This window comes from Phasianus colchicus, chromosome 5 (assembly GCF_987193195.1).
Source record: "Phasianus colchicus chromosome 5, bPhaCol1.hap1.1, whole genome shotgun sequence".
Lineage (NCBI taxonomy): Eukaryota > Metazoa > Chordata > Aves > Galliformes > Phasianidae > Phasianus > Phasianus colchicus.
Window position 1 is genome coordinate 32,297,284 of NC_143440.1, and position 17,633 is coordinate 32,314,916.

The 17,633-nt window shown below is 44.0% G+C and overlaps 1 protein-coding gene across 5 annotated transcripts in view; it reads left to right on the plus strand.

Annotated features, from left to right (window-relative positions):
• The window catches only part of MEIS2 (Meis homeobox 2), a 169,946-nt gene that overhangs the window by 2,425 nt on the left and 149,888 nt on the right, over positions 1-17,633 (plus strand). For all 5 annotated transcript variants that reach the window (XM_090141256.1, XM_090141258.1, XM_031593735.2 and 2 more), the window contains exons 2-7: positions 81-313; positions 1,624-1,765; positions 1,959-2,009; positions 2,645-2,695; positions 3,478-3,627; positions 13,629-13,743. In XM_090141256.1, coding sequence (XP_089997382.1) covers positions 81-313; positions 1,624-1,765; positions 1,959-2,009; positions 2,645-2,695; positions 3,478-3,627; positions 13,629-13,743 — 742 coding nt within the window. The remainder of the gene's footprint in view (positions 1-80; positions 314-1,623; positions 1,766-1,958; positions 2,010-2,644; positions 2,696-3,477; positions 3,628-13,628; positions 13,744-17,633) is intronic.

Sequence of the window (17,633 nt, forward strand, 5' to 3'; positions counted from 1 at the left end):
TTTTTTTTTTATCCCCCCCCTCCTCCCCCCCTCCCTTCCCCTCTTTCTCCCTCTCTCTTTCTTCCGGCCCGCGCTGACAGTACGATGAGCTACCCCACTACGGCGGGATGGACGGCGTAGGGGTGCCGGCGTCCATGTACGGGGACCCGCACGCCCCCCGGCCGATCCCCCCGGTGCACCACCTCAACCATGGGCCGCCGCTACATGCCGGACAGCACTACGGCGCCCACGCCCCGCACCCCAACGTCATGCCGGCCAGCATGGGCTCCGCTGTCAACGACGCTCTGAAGCGGGACAAGGATGCGATCTACGGGTAGGCACAGCCGGGCCCGGGCCGGCAGCGGGAGGGCAGCGCGGGGCGGCGCCGAGGGAGCGCCCCGGGGCCGGAGTGGCGCGGAGGGGGGCGCGGAGCCGGGGCCCGGCTGCGGTGGCAGCGCCCCGGGAGGCGGCTGCGGGGCACCGCGCGAGGAAGGCCCCGGGGGTGCTGCCCTGGTTGATTTTTTTTTTTTTTTTGCCCCTGCTTTGCTTTTTCTTTCTCTTCTTCTTTTCTTTTCTTTCTTTTTATTTTTCTTTCTTTCTTTTTTTCTTTTTTCTTTTTTCTTTTTTTTTTTTTGTGTGTGAGGTTTTCTTTTTGTCTTACTCCGAAGGCCCGGGCAGCACTTCAGGCTCGCGGTGTGCTGAGTTTGGGTGGAAGAAGTGTAGTGTTGGTGCTTTGCTCCGTGCCACAATACCGTGCTGTAAATAAAGGGCTGCTCCGATCACGGGCAAAACGAGAGGGATTCTCTGCCCACGAGCTATTCTTCCCCGAGAAGGGAGCAGTGAGCATTGGTGGCAGCGTGGAGCTCTGTGTGGAGCAGAGAAAGGGTGCGGGGAGGAAGAGCAGTGCGGCCTCGTGTGCTGCCGGGGGGCACCGAGTGCTCTCTTTTTAAAAGAAACCCCCACTTATCCCGAAGGAGAGAGTGTGGTGCGCGGTGGAGTGTGGGCCTTGCTCAGACCCAAACAGGAGAGCACACCAGCCGAGTCCTCATGCTCAGCACGCAGATCAGATATTTTTTCCTGACTGCACCAACTATGGGAAAATATTCGGCGAAGCGCTGCCGCCCCCTGCCCCCTCCCCGCGCCCTGCTTGGACACCGCTGTTTGGCCCCGGGTGCTGCGAGGCCAGGGAACTTCAGTGCAGTGCTACTAGCAGGCCCCTTGCGAAAATAAAATCCCGTTCCGAGCGGTTCGCAGTTTGCCTGCCCGCGGTGCGCCCTGTGGGTCATAGCTGGAGGGGAGGGCTGGGAACTCCGCGTTTCGCGTTATTTTAAACCGCGGTGCAGAGAGCGAGGTTCCCGGGAGAGGAGCGAGGCGCTGGGCCGGACACTCTGTCCGCGGTTGCGGGGGCTGCACGGGGGATGCGTTGGGGCTTTCGCGGTTGTCGAAAGAAACAAGACCCCAAACCCGCAAAAACCGCGTTTTTATTTCAAAATGGGCTTCTGCCCCGCTCTGCCCGAGGCGATATTGGGAGTCTGCAGAGCGTGTCCGCGTGTCCGTGCGTTACCAAAATACTTGTTGATCAGAGCTCTTCTTCCCCCCTCTCCCCCACCCCCCTCCCGCTCTTTGTGTGCCACTGCCCGGTAGGCACCCGCTGTTTCCCCTCCTCGCCCTGGTCTTTGAGAAGTGCGAGCTGGCGACCTGCACGCCCCGGGAGCCCGGCGTGGCCGGCGGGGACGTCTGCTCCTCCGACTCCTTCAACGAGGACATCGCCGTCTTCGCTAAGCAGGTCCGGCACCGCTCCCCCCGGGGCCCCCCTCGGTGGGGGCGGGAGGGGGCGGCGGGTGCCCTCCGGGCCGGGTCCTCACCCCGTGCCCGGTGGAAGGGGCCGTGAATGAGGATCGGGGGGAGGCTGCAAAGAGGGGATCCCTAGGGCTGGAGGAAGAAGCCGCAACCCACGCCGCTTTTCCTTCTTCTCGTAGGTCCGCGCTGAAAAACCACTTTTTTCTTCAAACCCAGAGTTGGACAATTTGGTAAGGCCTCACCCCTGCGCCCGCCGTCCTCCGCCCGCCCCTAGTCCCGGACAGCGCCCACCGAGCGGGACAGGAGGCGGCCGGGTCGGGAGGGCTCCCCGCCTCCCCGAGGGGTTCCGAGGGCCGCGCTCGGGTCGAGCCGGGGCAAACGCTCCGGCCCTGGTGTGCCGCGAAGCCGGGCTTAGAAGCCACGGGAAGCCAAAGTGAAGGAAATAACTGCTTAAGAAGAGGGAGCTGGAGATTTCTAGCGTTAATTCTTTTGCTAATGTGAACGATTTCAATATTCAAAGTGCCTAAATCCTCTTGTAAAGAAGATGCCAAACTATTCATCTCCCCTCTCCCCTTTCTTCCCCGGGCGGTGGGGGGGTGAGAGCGTGTGTTCGGCCCTCCGCGGCCCCTCCTAGAGCAGAGGAAGAGTCTCCGGGACCGCGGGAACAAACGTCCAACCTCGCACCCCGAATCAGTCTGATAGAAACCGAGTGCTCGGGGTAAAGCTGATCCATATTGCTCAGGCTTGACGGAGGGGTTGAGATCCATGGGAATGACCGCCGCCTTGACAACTCCCCCAGCCCCTTTGGGGTCGCAGCCCCGAGCTCCTCTCTCCCACCTAACCCCTGCTCCCAACTCTCTTGCAGATGATCCAAGCAATACAAGTACTAAGGTTCCACCTCCTGGAGTTAGAGAAGGTAAGAGGCACTGGGATTGGTGCAGGCCGTCCCCTGTCCCTGCCATGGACGGAGCGGGCACACGGCCGGGAGTGGGGGAGCGCCGGGTGACACCATAACCTGTGCCACCGGAGCATGTGACACCGGCAGCCATGCCCAGCCCGGCCCGGCATTTTTTTGTTCTGTGTAATTTCAACCGAGTCATTAAATCTATACATTATTAAACCCGTGACATCCTCCTTACCCCTTCTCTCGGCACAAGCTCTTTTCCTGACTCGGAAACGCTATGTTTAACCAAAAGAGAAATGCAAGCCCTCCCGCTTTCCTCCCGCTCCGCCAGGCGCATTAACCCCAAACGAGCAGTAAATGTTTGGAGGAGGCAGGGGGCCCTGCACGGCGCAGGAGGGGCTGTGCCCGCGCCGGGAGCGTCTTTCCCAGAACCTCGCCAGCTCTCCCCGGACTGACCGGGGCCATGCTCGAGCCCCACGGTCCTGAGTTCGTAGCTGGTCCTGCCCGGAATTACCGCCGGGCTGCGGCTCCTTCCGCTATGGGAGCGGCACATCGGGTTTGCCCCGCACACCGGGCTGAGCACACTGTCTCTCTCTGTAACTTGTTGCTGCGGCAAGTCTCAGGAGAATAATATGCGCTGCAACAATTTCTCTATTGTTTCCTTGCCTTCAACTATTGTGCCCCTTAATTAGAGTTACTCGTGGAGGAGCTCAGAGTGTGTTCTTGCTCCCAAAAAGAGCTGCAATCCGATAGCTTGCCCTTACTGATGCTATCACTCCTGTTGCTGCTTTCAGGTTCACGAATTGTGCGATAACTTCTGCCATCGGTACATTAGTTGTTTGAAAGGAAAAATGCCAATAGACCTCGTTATCGATGAAAGGGATGGCAGCTCCAAGTCAGACCACGAGGAACTCTCAGGATCTTCCACAAATTTAGCCGACCATGTAAGTCCTTCTGATTTCTTCATGGTACTTTCTGAGACTTTCAAGTCGCTCAGAGGACCGGTTCCCGGTTTCATTGTTTGTGGCTGTTGTTTGTTGGTACTGTTTCCACCTTTAGTAAGCTCGGATCCCACCTTCAGGCTTTCCCTCTCGGTTTCTTAAGTTAGAAAAATGCGAAACTTTCCTCCTGTTTCCAACAGCGAGTTTGCAGTGGTTGGTAAAGTTTGCTGGTCCAGACGACTCGGGGAGGCAGCGAACTGTTCGGTGTGGTGCTCGGTGCTTTTTGTCCTTCTTTACCAACTCTGTAGTCGATGCAGCAACACAGGAAAACAGAGAGAAGAAAGTTAGGGAGAAAGTTTGCTGCTCTCCTCCCCCCTCCCCTCTGGCAGGGATGACAAGTGATGAGAATTATTGGCAATACTACATTGCATTAAAGAAGGGGGTTAGCATATGAGAGTTTCCAATGCTTGTGCTTTAGAGCAGCTTATTGTCAGAATATGGACTTATTGCCAAACGCCTGAAGCATCTTCATAATAAAAGACAGTAACCTTGATGAAGCAATTATTAACAATGTATTACAGAAAGCTGGAGAGAACGATGATGAAGTAACCGTAGGTTAGTGGTTGATTTTAACACTTGCAGAGTTGGTGAATTCATGCTATGTGTGTAGGACTGAAGTTGGTGTGCGTGGTGAGCAGAGAGCCTTTGTTTTTCCGGGTTTGGGAGCAGCTCCGGTGACACTCAGAAACATGGAGGGGAAGAGAGACCTCGGGATGTGCAGGGAAAGATTGCAGCTGGTACCGCAGAGAGGGAGCGAAGAGCTCTGGTTAAAAAGAGTGGGTGTGAACTCTGGTTTATTTATAGGAACGCATCCCTAGGGGGGAAAGGGGGTTTACGCAGTTTTAGATTCAATTGAACTCATAATCTAAATGATACCGTCTAATATTTTAGCAGTTGAAATATTAATTTAACACCCGGTGTGAAGTTAACCATGCTCTGCACAGGCGCCCGCCCTCATTTCCCTGCGCGTTAAGCGGAGCAGCTCTCAGCCCAGGGAGAAGCAGCTTTCCAAGAGCTTTTGTTTCCTTTGAAAACACGTTGTTTGTGTGTGTGTTTGGTAATTGCATTAGACCTGGACTGAAGCTGAACTGGGAGATAAAATAATCATAAATTCTCCTAAACACCCCTCTCCTGGTATTGCTTAGTTCCAGAGCCCTGGAAATATTTTTGAAGCCAAGACTTAGCTTTCATTTTCTCATTTGCGTGAGGTAAACATTGCAGAACAAGATTCCTGTGATGCTGTGCATTTGAAATCTATTATTTTGAGGGGAAAAATATATACACAGTGGTCCCTGAAAGTTTCTCCGCTTGTCAGTTATCTCACATGTAGATAATAAAGTCTATGAGGCATGACACTGTTTCAAAAATATTTGTTTTATGGCATTTTACAACCCTAAATGCGCGTGCATAAGTATTATGGAGGAGTAGGAGAAAAGAAATTAGAGTGAGTGGCACCCTGAAAGCTATAGGGTCATTGTGTATAATTCAGAGCAATAGAAGAAGAAGAAGAAAAAAAAAAACCTCCATGTTTTTCTAGTACGGTTTCTTTACAAGAGTGTGTTTCAAGTGGAAGTGTAGAAATGGAGCATGCTTATGTTTATATTGAGGAGATTAGATAAACTAGCCTGTTTAGGGTTCTGGCAGATGGCGAATGCTCAAGCCAATTTGCAGTGCTCCATTATAATATTTAAATTCGCACACAATGATAGGACAGGGGTGGAGGGGGTTAGCATTTTGATAATTTGATAACCATTATCTTCCCTAAGAAGAATCTCCTTTTATTTTTTTTGTGGCCCAAAAAGCAAACTCAAATAAATATGACAACCCATTTATCTTACACCCGTTAGGGTTTACCACTTCATTGGGTATTATAATTTAAAGCCTTTTATTTCCTGGAGATTTGAGCTATAACATTTTTACTTTAGCCCCCTGCTATTTGTTTTGAAAGGAAGCAATAATTTGTGCAACCAGAACACCAACTGGGAAATGAAGAGTTGTATCATATAGTTACATTTTATTCATGCGTTTTGGGAAATGTGTCTCCTTATTGGATTTTTTTTTTTTTTTTTTTTTAATATATTAGCTTGTTTTCTCAACAAAACTTTAACACTGTTTTACAGCTTGGTCAAACTACTGTTTGTGTACACGTTGGTGTTTACATTGTGCAAGGCTGCAGCAGGAAGAAATCTTTTGTTTGTAAAGTAGGAAAAGCTTTAAAAATTGCTAATATAAACATGCATAACTATCAAAAAAGCATGCTATCATTTGCGAGCATCTACCTGAAAGTGTAATAGTTCAAGCATGCAAATTTGTCCAATTTGACTCTCCAGGTTTATTTTTTCATTTGCTTTGATATGCATATTTAATATATAGCCCCGGGCTAGATCTCATTTGGTGAAAGTTGGTGCAGGGGTGATGATGAGCCACTTCAGAGGGACAGAGACAGCATGTTGTTTCCTCTGTTTTATGTATTGGCCCACTATTCTGATCCAGGGGTCTTCCCCTCATGGTTTTATTTGCACATGAAATACCAGGAGCAGCTCCGCTGATTGGCCATGAATAATGATAGCCAAAAAGCAGTGTAGTTGCATTTGTTGTGTGCCAAGGTTTCTCCTGTGGAGGTGACAGTTTGTGACAGCTGTTTGACACCCCAAAAATCCATACACCTCTGTTCTTGTTAAGCGGTATAAAGCTACATCCTGTGTGTGTGTTTTCTGTGTGTGCAAGGACTGGCAACAGTGACAGTGGCGGAGTGGAACCGGCACCTAATGCAGCTCTCATTTTCGTTCCTTGGCTAGACCTGAAAATTGCCATAAGTAACAAAAAGAATGATGGGATTAGCCGATATTTACCATAGCACTTCAACTGGGATGCTGAGATATAACGCTCCCCCTTTCAAAATCTGCTGCTGTATTATTCATATAACTTAGCTGGAAACCAAAAGCAAAATCAACAAAGGAATGAACTCTTCAGAGGTATACCTGTGCTGGAAAGAGGAGACATCTGTACGTGGTTGTGCTGTATGTGTTTGGCAATAAATGTGTACATCAAATTTTGTTTTAGTGCGCTATTAACTGTTATGTAATACAGTAAGTGTAAGGGGTCCGGGGACTTAGAAGATCAAATAGTGTAGCTCTGGCCACAAGAAGCTGAAACTTTTGTTATTACTCTGCTGTGTTTAGTAAATATAACAGCCCATAATTAGTGTTTGAATTTTTAACACCCTCGTATTTTTTTTATTGCTCTGAGGTATTAGCTGTAGATGGGAAGAAGGTAATTACAGCTATGCCCTAGCTGAACCAGATCAGTAAGGAAAGAAAAAAAGGAAAGAAACCTTTCCAGCTGCAATTCGAGTCAAGTCCCCCAGCACAGACAATTTATTATTGTTCAATATAAACATGCTGGGCCCTATCCCGCATTCTGCGTCCAGCCTAAAATATCTGTTGAGATTGCCAACAAATCTCATTTTTCTTTTCTTTCCAGCTATTCAAATCTGGAAAAAAGTGATGCCTGTAAAATTTGGGGATTTATAAAACTTTTCTTTCTTTTTTTTTTTTTCCCCAGCATAAATTATAGTTTGTACTTTAGTTACATTCCTTTTGTACCTGGTCTCACCTGATGCCATACAATTTTTCCTTTAGCACAGTCTACATTGAAGCCCAGAAATTTTCCTGTAGAAATTTATGGCTCTCCTTCCTCTGGCTTTCATGGGAGCAGGATTCGGGCCTCAGTCTTCTTGATATTTGTTTATAAGTTATAGTCAATTTGCAGCTGAGAGGTAATAATATACAGATCATCATTCATAAAATATAATTAAAAATGGATAGAAATATACATACGTCTCATTTTTTATAAAAGGACTGTTGACAGGTCAGAAATCTGATGCCTTAGCTGTAGAAGAGAAATATTAGTCTGAGTATTAAACCTTTCAGCTCTCACATGAGGAGATACGTATATTTTGTACTTTTGGACATACAGACATTTTGTGTTTCTTTCACATTTCTTATTGAAGAATGGCCTGTGCAAATTTCTGATGTCTGCTTGCAGACGAGAAAAAATAAAAATCAGTTCCAGCTATATAATTAAACCTTTTGGTAGGGTCTGACTGAGGAAATTGCTGCTGGGCTGGTGCTGCGCTCCTCAGACACGCAGCCCTGGCAGACCTGGGTGGGAATGCTGAGCAGATCCCAGAGGTGCCCTTCCTGTCTGTAGTGGGTCAGAAGGGAAACCAAGGAGCTCACCGCAAAAAAGAAAAAGGGCAAACTTTTTTCTTTCGTAACCAAATTTCCCAGTGCGTGGTTTAGGACTTAGGATGCCACTGTAGGCCCTTTGATCCTGAAGGATCGAGGGGCATCAGGAAGTTTCCGAGACAGTAGAGAACATCATGTATTTGCTCTTTTTGATGGGCACTGCTAAGACAAGTTACCAGGCATCTCACAATCGAATATTTTAATTTTAATTTGGGTTCTCTCTATTTGAAATGACATTGTATTTCACCATCTATTTGATGCTGGTGTTCCCTCTTTGGTTTGAGTTGTCTATCATTCTAGATGAAGTGTAGCCACACAGAACGACGTAGAAGGACAATTAAAAAAACAACAAGAACTTGATTTTTCAAGTCTCACTTCTTTACTGACAGGTGGATTATATGTCTGATTTCAATCTGAGCTGAAAAATACAAAGCATGTAGTTTTAAGAGCGTTGCCACATTCTAGGAGTGTCAAAAATTCCTCTAGACAACTTTACTCAAATGTGAAGCCAAGGGACAAGAATGTCAGAATTAAAAATTGTACACATGTAGATATGCACAGAAATATCTGATGGAACACAATACCTTCTGTTTTGTTTCACTCGTGCAATTCACATACAATTTAGTTATTAAATCACACTGAATACGCACCTGTAGGAAAACATACCTTGGTAATATCAGGAACAGCCTTTAAAAAAAAACATATGCAATTAGAGTTTTCCACAGCTCATTTACTTATTGAGGGTTCCTTTATGTAATAAGTTTATTTTTGCCTCGTTCCACAGCAGTCTCTAAGATATCATCCTATACATCTGAAACACACACATGTGCACACACACAAACGCACATGCATGTATGCATAGGGGTTCTTATGCCTGGTACAGCATGCCATCTTTTGATACACTATGGAGCACAGAGACAGATTTTTGTGGTATTGGTCACACCAGTAATTCCACGGTGTTTACAGGTGTTGCTTGTAAGAACAAAGTGAGCAGGATTTGGCTTGTATTTAGTGAGGAGAATGCCACCCATGTCAGTAGTTCTGTTCAGGTTTGTGTTTGAAAAATTAATTTACAAAAGCAACCTCCAGACCTTCGATTCCACCCCTGTTAACAGAGAGTCCTACAGACATTGCAGTTTCTTTCAGGAAAGCAAGTCATGCTTTATTTGTTCACACAAGATAAATGGTTTTGTCCATTTCATCTGATAAAATTTAAGGCCCTGATCCCGTCATGGCTGTGTACTCCAAATGCTGGTTAACGTCTGTGAGCCAATTTCTGCTCAGCATACTCACATGGATATCAGCTGGCCTGATTGATCTGACTTCCCAGTTACAAATAAGAAGCAAATTCCTTATGGTTAATTGAGTCTTTAATATCGCCATAAAAAACACAGTGAGATCAGAATCAGCTGCAGAGGGACTGCGTACACTCTCAAAAAATTTGCCAGACTTTGCCCAGTGGTGACTCTGGGCATGCAAAGTAACAATTGCAATTTGGCTAAAGGTTGTCCTCTACCAAATCTCTCTGTTACAACACCTCTGTTCAAGAAATCATGCAGCAATTAAAAAACTCACAGTTTCCACCAGATCTGCAGCACTGACTAAAGAGTAATGCATCAGACTGCTCTGTATACCAAGAGACTCTTGTCCTTTCTGCTGTTCTTTTCTAGATTTAGCAAAATTCAGCGATGGTGATAAATCAATTTTTTTTTAACTTCCAAGGGAAAAAACACTGGCAAAATTGTGTTTTCTAGGGAAAGCTGTGTGTGTAAATGAGAAACAGTGGATAGCAGTGGAGTGATCTCCTGTGGCCCTGCTAGTACAAGCTTTCCCCATATTGTCTCCTGCTTTTATATTAATTACAACTTGCATTATCAGCTGTGAGTCTGTAGCCCAGCAAATAGAAAATACTGCCCCTGGAGACCTAGCTTCTTGTATCTATTTTCCATCTCTTTCTATTGTGCTCTGCTCACTATTCACTGCTTTTCTCCTGATAACACTGCTCTTTAACACAATTAGGTAAGAGCAAGAGGAGCATCATATTTGACTCCCAGTTATTAAAACTATTGGGAATAGATACATGTGTGCTGTTTACCTTCTGTGGTACAAGTGATTAGTTTAGGTCATATGTGTGTGAACATTTCATCGTGTACAGGCAAACACAAAACAGGTGATTGTATTTTAGCAAGTATCATCCATGCTCTTTGGTATGTTTCTGTAAAGTACATTACTAAACCTTGCAGAAAATATGAGAAGCTATGCAAATAGTTTGTATAATTCATGTTACCTATTTGTTTTTCTCTTTTTTTTACAATGCAATAACACAAATTTCATGGAAAAAATGAAATAGAAAATTAGAATTATTACTAGAGGGCTTTGTATCAAGATGGATTTCTCCAAACTATACTGATAAAATGTATCCAGTGAAGCACACTTTAGGTCTGTCATTGTTTTTTTTGTTTTGCTTTCTTGATGATGAAGATGTACATATAAATACTTGTAATCAGGCATTTGGCCAGGAAGTTTTCTTGAGGGATGAAAAGTTGGAAACAGTTTAGGGCAAGAAAGAGACTACACAATGATTCTAGTCCAATGAAAAAGAACTCTGTCATTTTTATGAGGCTGTAAACTCCACCCCGAGAGTTATTCATCATTTTTTAAATAATACTAAAGCGTAGCTGCTTCCCTTGCTTTTAGACTCTTCCAAAATTCTACCGTTGTCTCTTGTAAATACTCCTTCTAACTATTTCTATTCTTTAAGAAAATTCTGCCAAATTGCTTCCTCGAGAAAACTACGTCACAAAAAATACATACAATTTCCAATCAGTCCACCCTGTCTTTCCAAAACTGAATGTACAAACTGAGGTCACGAACAACTCAGCCTGGTAGGGACAGCAAGAGTTTTCAGCTGCAGGAAGTCTTATTTACTGAGCCTTTCCAAATCCGCACATTTCTGAAAGGCTGGTCTAAGCTTTTGAAATACTCTATGATAGGTTTTGGATGGCATTTGCCTTAAAACATAACTGAGGTGTTACCAGTTAATTATTGTAATTTTCTTATGTGTGATAAGGAGCTCCAACAGCAGCCAGCTTAAGAGAGCCTGCAGTGCATAAAATTAACATAACTCACAGTGTTCCCTGAAAAGTTTAGCCTAGGTGAACATGTTGCAATTATTACATTTTCTAAAAGAAGGTTCCAGCCTGGTGTTGTTGGAGGGCTAAACTCATGCTATGCTATTGTTTCTTTTCTTTTTCATGTATTTCTTCTAGCTCTTTATCTGATTACCATCCGGCAAACAGCTGACGCTAAGAGGCTGCAGAGGGCTGAAGAGCTCCTGTCTGCTGTTTGCCTTCAGCTTGAAGCTATTTGAGTGGCTTCCTAACTCAGAGATAAAAAGAGAAGCTCATAGGCACAACTGTGTTTTAATCGAGGCTGTAAAGAGACTTACTCGGTTTTTGCATTTTATTTCCATCTGAACTTTTTGGGAACCTTATTTTCAACTGATTTTTTAATTTAATTTAATTTTTTTTTTAATAACATCTGGGCTTCCTGAACTTTCAAGCCTTCTCACTGTTCTTTTTCTGCATCTTCCTACCTGATTTTGTAAAATGATGGTAAAGTTTTTGTATTTTTTAAAATGAAATTGTGGGGGCTTACAGCATTAATAGGAATTCTAGAGACCTAATTAATTTAACAACAACAAGGAATATAAAATCTCATTGTGGGTATTACTATTTTTCTGTTGTGGGTCTGTGTGAGAAAAGGAGATTGGTCTCACAGGCTTTGGAAGGGTGGTGGTTTTGTACCATAAATGCTATTGTGCTGTCAATTGTGCTGATAGGTGAGGTGAATTTAAGATCATGGACTGTCATCTGATCTGCTTATATCTTCCTGCTGTGGAGCCCCATACGTGCGTGCATGTGTGTGTTTGTGTAAGGTGAAGGGGGATTTGGATCCTTCTCACCCTTTGGTCACCTAGAGCTTTATTCAGAGCCTTTTGAAGTCATAGGCTCTTCCCTTTGTCTCTGCTGTGATCTGGGTCAGGCCCATTAGATTTATGTTACTGGGTTTTGCTGCAAGACGTTCTTTGGCAGTTCTATTTTATGTTGCTATGGAGCATGTGGTACTAATCAGTACTAGGAGATTACTTTGAGATGTTTCATTGTATATTTGGGGACCTGATTCCAATCACACTTACATTGAATTTTACAGTGGGTAAATCAGATGATTCTGTTGAACTTATTCCTACTACACGTTGGGATAGGTGAGGTCAGAATTGGTCCCACTCAAAGAATTTAGCAAAATTTGTCAATTGCTGCTTTTGGACTCTCCTTGTGTTTTAATAGCCCAATGTTATTTCATAAGGCACCATTTGTATGCAGTCAAACCTAGCAAACAATTTTTTTTTTTTTTTTTTTTTGAGGGGGGGGTTGGGGGGTAGTTTTTAGAGGTTGAGGGGGATTTGTTGTTTGCTTTGGTTTTGGATTATTATAACATGCTTGATTTAAGTTGCCACATGCAGGTGACAAGTAATGCAGGTCCAGCCCCTAGTCTGATCTGTTTCATGTGTTCTTGTTCTCCTTTTCTGCCAGAGGAAATTCCATCTCTTGCCTGCCTTCATGTGGTGCTGATAAAGCTCTTCCTGTACAGTAGAATTCCTGTTTTCCTTTAAGCAACAGCAGGGTATTGGGAATGATCAGGAAAGGGGAGGAGGACAGGAGGAGAATACACTCAACAAAGTAGCACTAAACTGTAACACTAACTTTTCCTCACTTATCCCTTTAAATAGCAGCTCCTCACTTCAGGAAAGCCAATACTCAATAAATTTGAAAGCTATCATGAATGATGCGAATAAAGTACAGTGGTTGAGGACTTACTTAGCCAAGTTTTACAAACTCCGTATGTCTGTCTTCTGTATTCTCTTTTGTCGTGTTTTATGCATAGTAATATGGAAAGGATTACATAAAAATCACTATACGTGTTATTTTAGGTAATTACCTGGTGGTTATTCTTGACAATGCTTGTAAGCGAACTGTTAGAGTGATACAGCTAGGAAATATTTGAAATGTGTCACATCAGTGTGGTGGTTGGGAGTAAGGAAACATCTTCATGTTATAATGCATTTCAGAAGCAGCTTGCTTTTTCTCCTGCGTCTTTGTATTTGCCTCGATTTTTTTTCACTGCATGGACCAGTGAGAGAGAGGATAGGGTGGGAGGGCACGTCCCTTTTTCATACGCATTCTCTATTTCTTGAAAACAGTTTCCCTCCTCTTCCTCTCTCCTCCCCTCTCTCATCAGTCTGGAAAAACAAAGTGTGGAGAGATAGTTTACATGACAACTGCCCTGATGTGAGCACTCAGTACCATAAACTGTGTAGGTTGGTTGGTGTTCTTCTCCAAGACCCCCTGTAGCTTATTAAAGAACATACATATAAATGTGTATATGTTACTATTTTATTTCTATTTTTTTTAATGTGTCCTTTATTTTACTAAATAAATCCTTGTACCTCCTCTGTTTGTCTTTGCTGAAGAATTATTACACTGTGCAAACAGTATCAGTGTTTGGCACATTTCACAAATGCTAATGTGTATACTTTTCCCCCTCTCCTCTCCTCTTTTCCTGGTTTTCTTTCTGTTCTTCATTTGCTGTTGGAATGGGAACTGTGGAAAAAATTCCTTGGCACTGTGACACCAGAATCCTTCATCTTGGAGAGACCACGATGATGCAACCTCAACGCACTCGGCAGGCACACCGGGGCCCTCCAGTGGGGGCCATGCTTCCCAGAGTGGAGACAACAGCAGCGAGCAAGGTAAAAGGTCAAACTTTTTCCCTGTGCAAAGTAGGCATGACTAAAATAACTTCAGCTTTTTTATTATATCAGTACATCTGCCTTAGAGTAAACATGGAGTGGCAGACTTGCAGTATAATCAGCTGTAACTTAGGGAGACGGTATTTCCTTTTCTTAACCCACTTAGCTGCATTTTATTATTATTTCAAAGAGAAATATCTAATCTTCAAACAAGCTTTGTAATAACAATTGATTAGTTCTGCCAATTCCTTTACAAATTTGGTTATCTACAGTTTATTTTTGTGTGGTGTAAGTAAATATAATGACAGACATACTCCCCAGCTGTGTTGCAGTAGTTTGAGCTGGGCTATAGACAGAGAATTTAACCTATAATTTTATTTGGGGGAAAAGTTTCCTGCATGATGTTATCAAACTGCTAACTTGAAGTAGGTACAAAACTCAAACTGGACAGAAAATGTTTCTTGCAATGTTTACTTGTATGGACTCGTGTCTGCTTCTGAAAATCTTGACTCTGAATGGTAAATGGAGATGTACCTGAACTGCAAAACCTTTGTTGTGTCTGTGCAATGAATTCCTCTCCAGGGTTCTGGGGGTTTGATTATTATTTTAGGTCCTTTTGTTTTATTTCCTACTGCCTTGCACCTTGTGTGTGGTCATCTGCATCCATGCTGAGTAAGTGTCAAAAGCTGTCATCTTGATATGATAGTGTTTTACACTTGCCTGTTAGAAGCATTAGTGGCTCCAGCAGGTGTGAGACTCAAGCCTCAAGCACTAAAGAGTGGGGTAAAGATGGGCTACTGCCACACGTGGACTCTGGCTCAGAATAATGATCTTTAAGAGCAAGAGGGTGGGCTCCCCTCTTCTTTTTTTCTTTGCTGTTACGCTAAGCCTCAGCTGACAAATATGACACTACCCTTACAAGGCCTTATGACTCACTCCCTCCACCTGCATCTGTCACATTTTGCCACTGCTGTTGCCCTCACTTGGTGGTCATGCATATACCATGCAGCTGTGTGGGAGAAGCAGAGTGGAGTGGCCTTCAAGGCTGCAGGCTTCGTGTTGCAAGGGCTCCCACGTGGTTCATGCTATGCCTGGATGGCTACACTACCATTTTACCTCTCTCATGAGGCTGCTGTGTGGCAGGGAGCTGCTCAGTCTCTCTCACAACTGCGTGTCTCAAGTGCAACCTGTGACATTTGTCTCTCATGTGGCAGTTTGGGTTTGTCTCCTATGTGTACAACTTGTTTGTGCACTACTGGTGATAGATGTAGTCCTGGCACAGGGTGTGATCTGTGTCCAGTGTTAGTAGCTTAGGACGTGTCCTGAGTGGCTGATCCAGAGCTGCATGAGGCCCAACATGAACTCATGTTGTTCAGTGGCTTGTGCAAAGGACAAGTGAGTGGCAAAACGGTGTTATGCTTACTGGCTGGCCACAGTCTTTACTGTTGGTGAAATGCTTAAAATGTGTGTTGTTGTTATTGAGGTATTTGAGATGGCAGAAGATCACATGTACTTAAAAAATAGATCCTCTGAGTCATCTGTGACTGCGGAAATTCTAACGATAGGTAAGAAATTTGGTCACACCTGTATCTTCATTCTATTGAGGAGCACCTTATAAACTAGGAGTGCTTCTTTTAGCCATGCTTGATGTAAAGAATTCCCCTGTACTGACATCCAAATATCTTGCATTTCACTAACAATCTGATCCCTCACCATGTAAACTGGGGTGCTGAAGAAATATTCTTAAGTGTGAGGGGGGGAAAAAGTAGCTGGTTACAACTGTGTGAGCTTTCTATTGAGAACGGACGTTTCTGGCAGTATATGTGACTTAAACAAACCTGTTACACTTATGTCTGCAGAAGATGAACGGTTGCTGAAGGGCCAAATCCATCACCAGTGTTGCCTGGCCTAGCAAAGTGAAACATTGCTCATGCACTTCCCTTTGTACTCAGTTGGGCCTTTTAAAAGGAAGCAGTCGTCCAGTGGCAAATCAGCATTCCTCTCAGCTGCTGGCAGCTGAAAGATGTATGATCGTACAGTGCAGGAAAAATTCCCATTGGAGACAGCTTTGGATTGCTCTCTCCCCTGAACCCTGGGAAAGATTAGAAAGAGGGAGGTCTGGTGCAGAAATCTGCATTGAATTTTATGTGTGCTTCTTTGAGGGGGCAGGGTCTGCTTTACCACTGAAATGGCAGTGAATCTGTCCCAACCACTTCTAAGTGTAGTGGAATGCCCTTTGGAGCTGTTCTGGCATAGCTACCTGTTTAGGTCAGCCTGGTTTCCCTGCAGTTTTGTTAAGACCTTCCTCAAATGTTGTATTCGACTTGTCCCAAAGGATTTCTTGGGAAGGGAAGTTTGTTACAGAGTCTTAGGTTACATTAGCAACCTTTGGGCTTTTCCACTGATACCTGGTGTCAGCAGAAATTGATTCAGACTAGACCCAGTCTATTCTGGCTCCTGGGAGCTCTCCCTCCATGTGTCTCATCTTTTTCCTTAAGTTTATGATGTGCATGTAGCTTGTGATTTTTAGGAGATGGAAGTGAGATGGGTGAGTGATGACATGGTTTTTTTACAGACTTTCTCTGCATGAGGTAGTTATATTTACTACATAAAATAATACACTCATAATTCCCAAAGCAGGAACCAAAACAGCTGTAGGCATTTTGGCTATTTATGGAGGGCAACCTCTTGATGACAATGCACAGCTGCATTTTTGGCACCAAAAGGGTTAATCTAGTCAGTGTTTGGTATTAGATGCACAGGCACTTACAGGGTTAAGGAAAGGGCCTTCGGGCAGTAAATGTTGAAAGATTATCCTAATTTTATTAGCGGCAAATGTCTATGTTGTTCTTAACATGTCACCTCACTTGTTCAACAGAAAACTAAGCTATATAACATATTGATCATCTAACAAACCTAAGTACTAGTGACCTGTAATCTACCAAGCATTTATTGACTTTATCCTGGTTCAGATCCACAAATGCAGATCAATGCCATCTAACACCATTTTAGAGATCAGTAATTATGTAGCAGGTCTGATTCTTTTTTTCCCTCCTGTCCTGGAAAGAGAGAGTTAAATAGACCAATAATAAAATAAAGTACTCTAAACATCTTACAAAGGAGAAAAAGGAGAAGCTGATTTAATGGTCTAATGAGGCCATCTTCCAGAGACTTGTTTTGTGTAGGGCTTGCTTTGACCTTTCGCTTTGCTCAGGAGCCCAACGCTTCATTTTTCACATTCTTGCAATTACGTTAACGCTTCAAGCATTTCTGACTCCAAGTCAGCTAGCAACACCAGGCATAACTCAACACTGTGAGTTTTTCTCCTCTCTGTAGATTCATTAACAGGTCACTGGGGTCCCAACTGAAATTTAAAACTGACTGGTTCTGTTGGGTTAGCTGAGTTATAGCAAGGGAGATGGCAGGAAAGGGGCTGAGAGAAGGGGAGAAGAGAGAGAAGACCCTCGAGTTTCTGTTGGGGAATATATGTGTGAAAACACTAAGCAGAAGATTAAAAGGTGTGTGCAGCTTTATCACCCACCCTTTTATTTGGAGGGGAAGAAAACAGATCTGAAAGTCTTTTGGGGTGTTTTCTGGATTCTTTGAAGACAAATTTTTTTTATTTATTTTTTTTAAGCCACTGTCTTTACACACAAGGATAAATGACTTCTAGAGTTGTGCATCAGTTTGTACTACAGTGATGGATATGATGCTCCCAGACTTTAATTCCTATTTAATCTCTTTATGAGATATTTCAAATAATGAATATGGCAGATTATGCATGGAAAGTGAGAAATAAATCTTTTGAAGGTTTAAAAACATGTGATCTACGGGAAAGCACCAGGGAACAGTTTCAGTTTTGTATTTTATTATACCAGGATTTTATACTT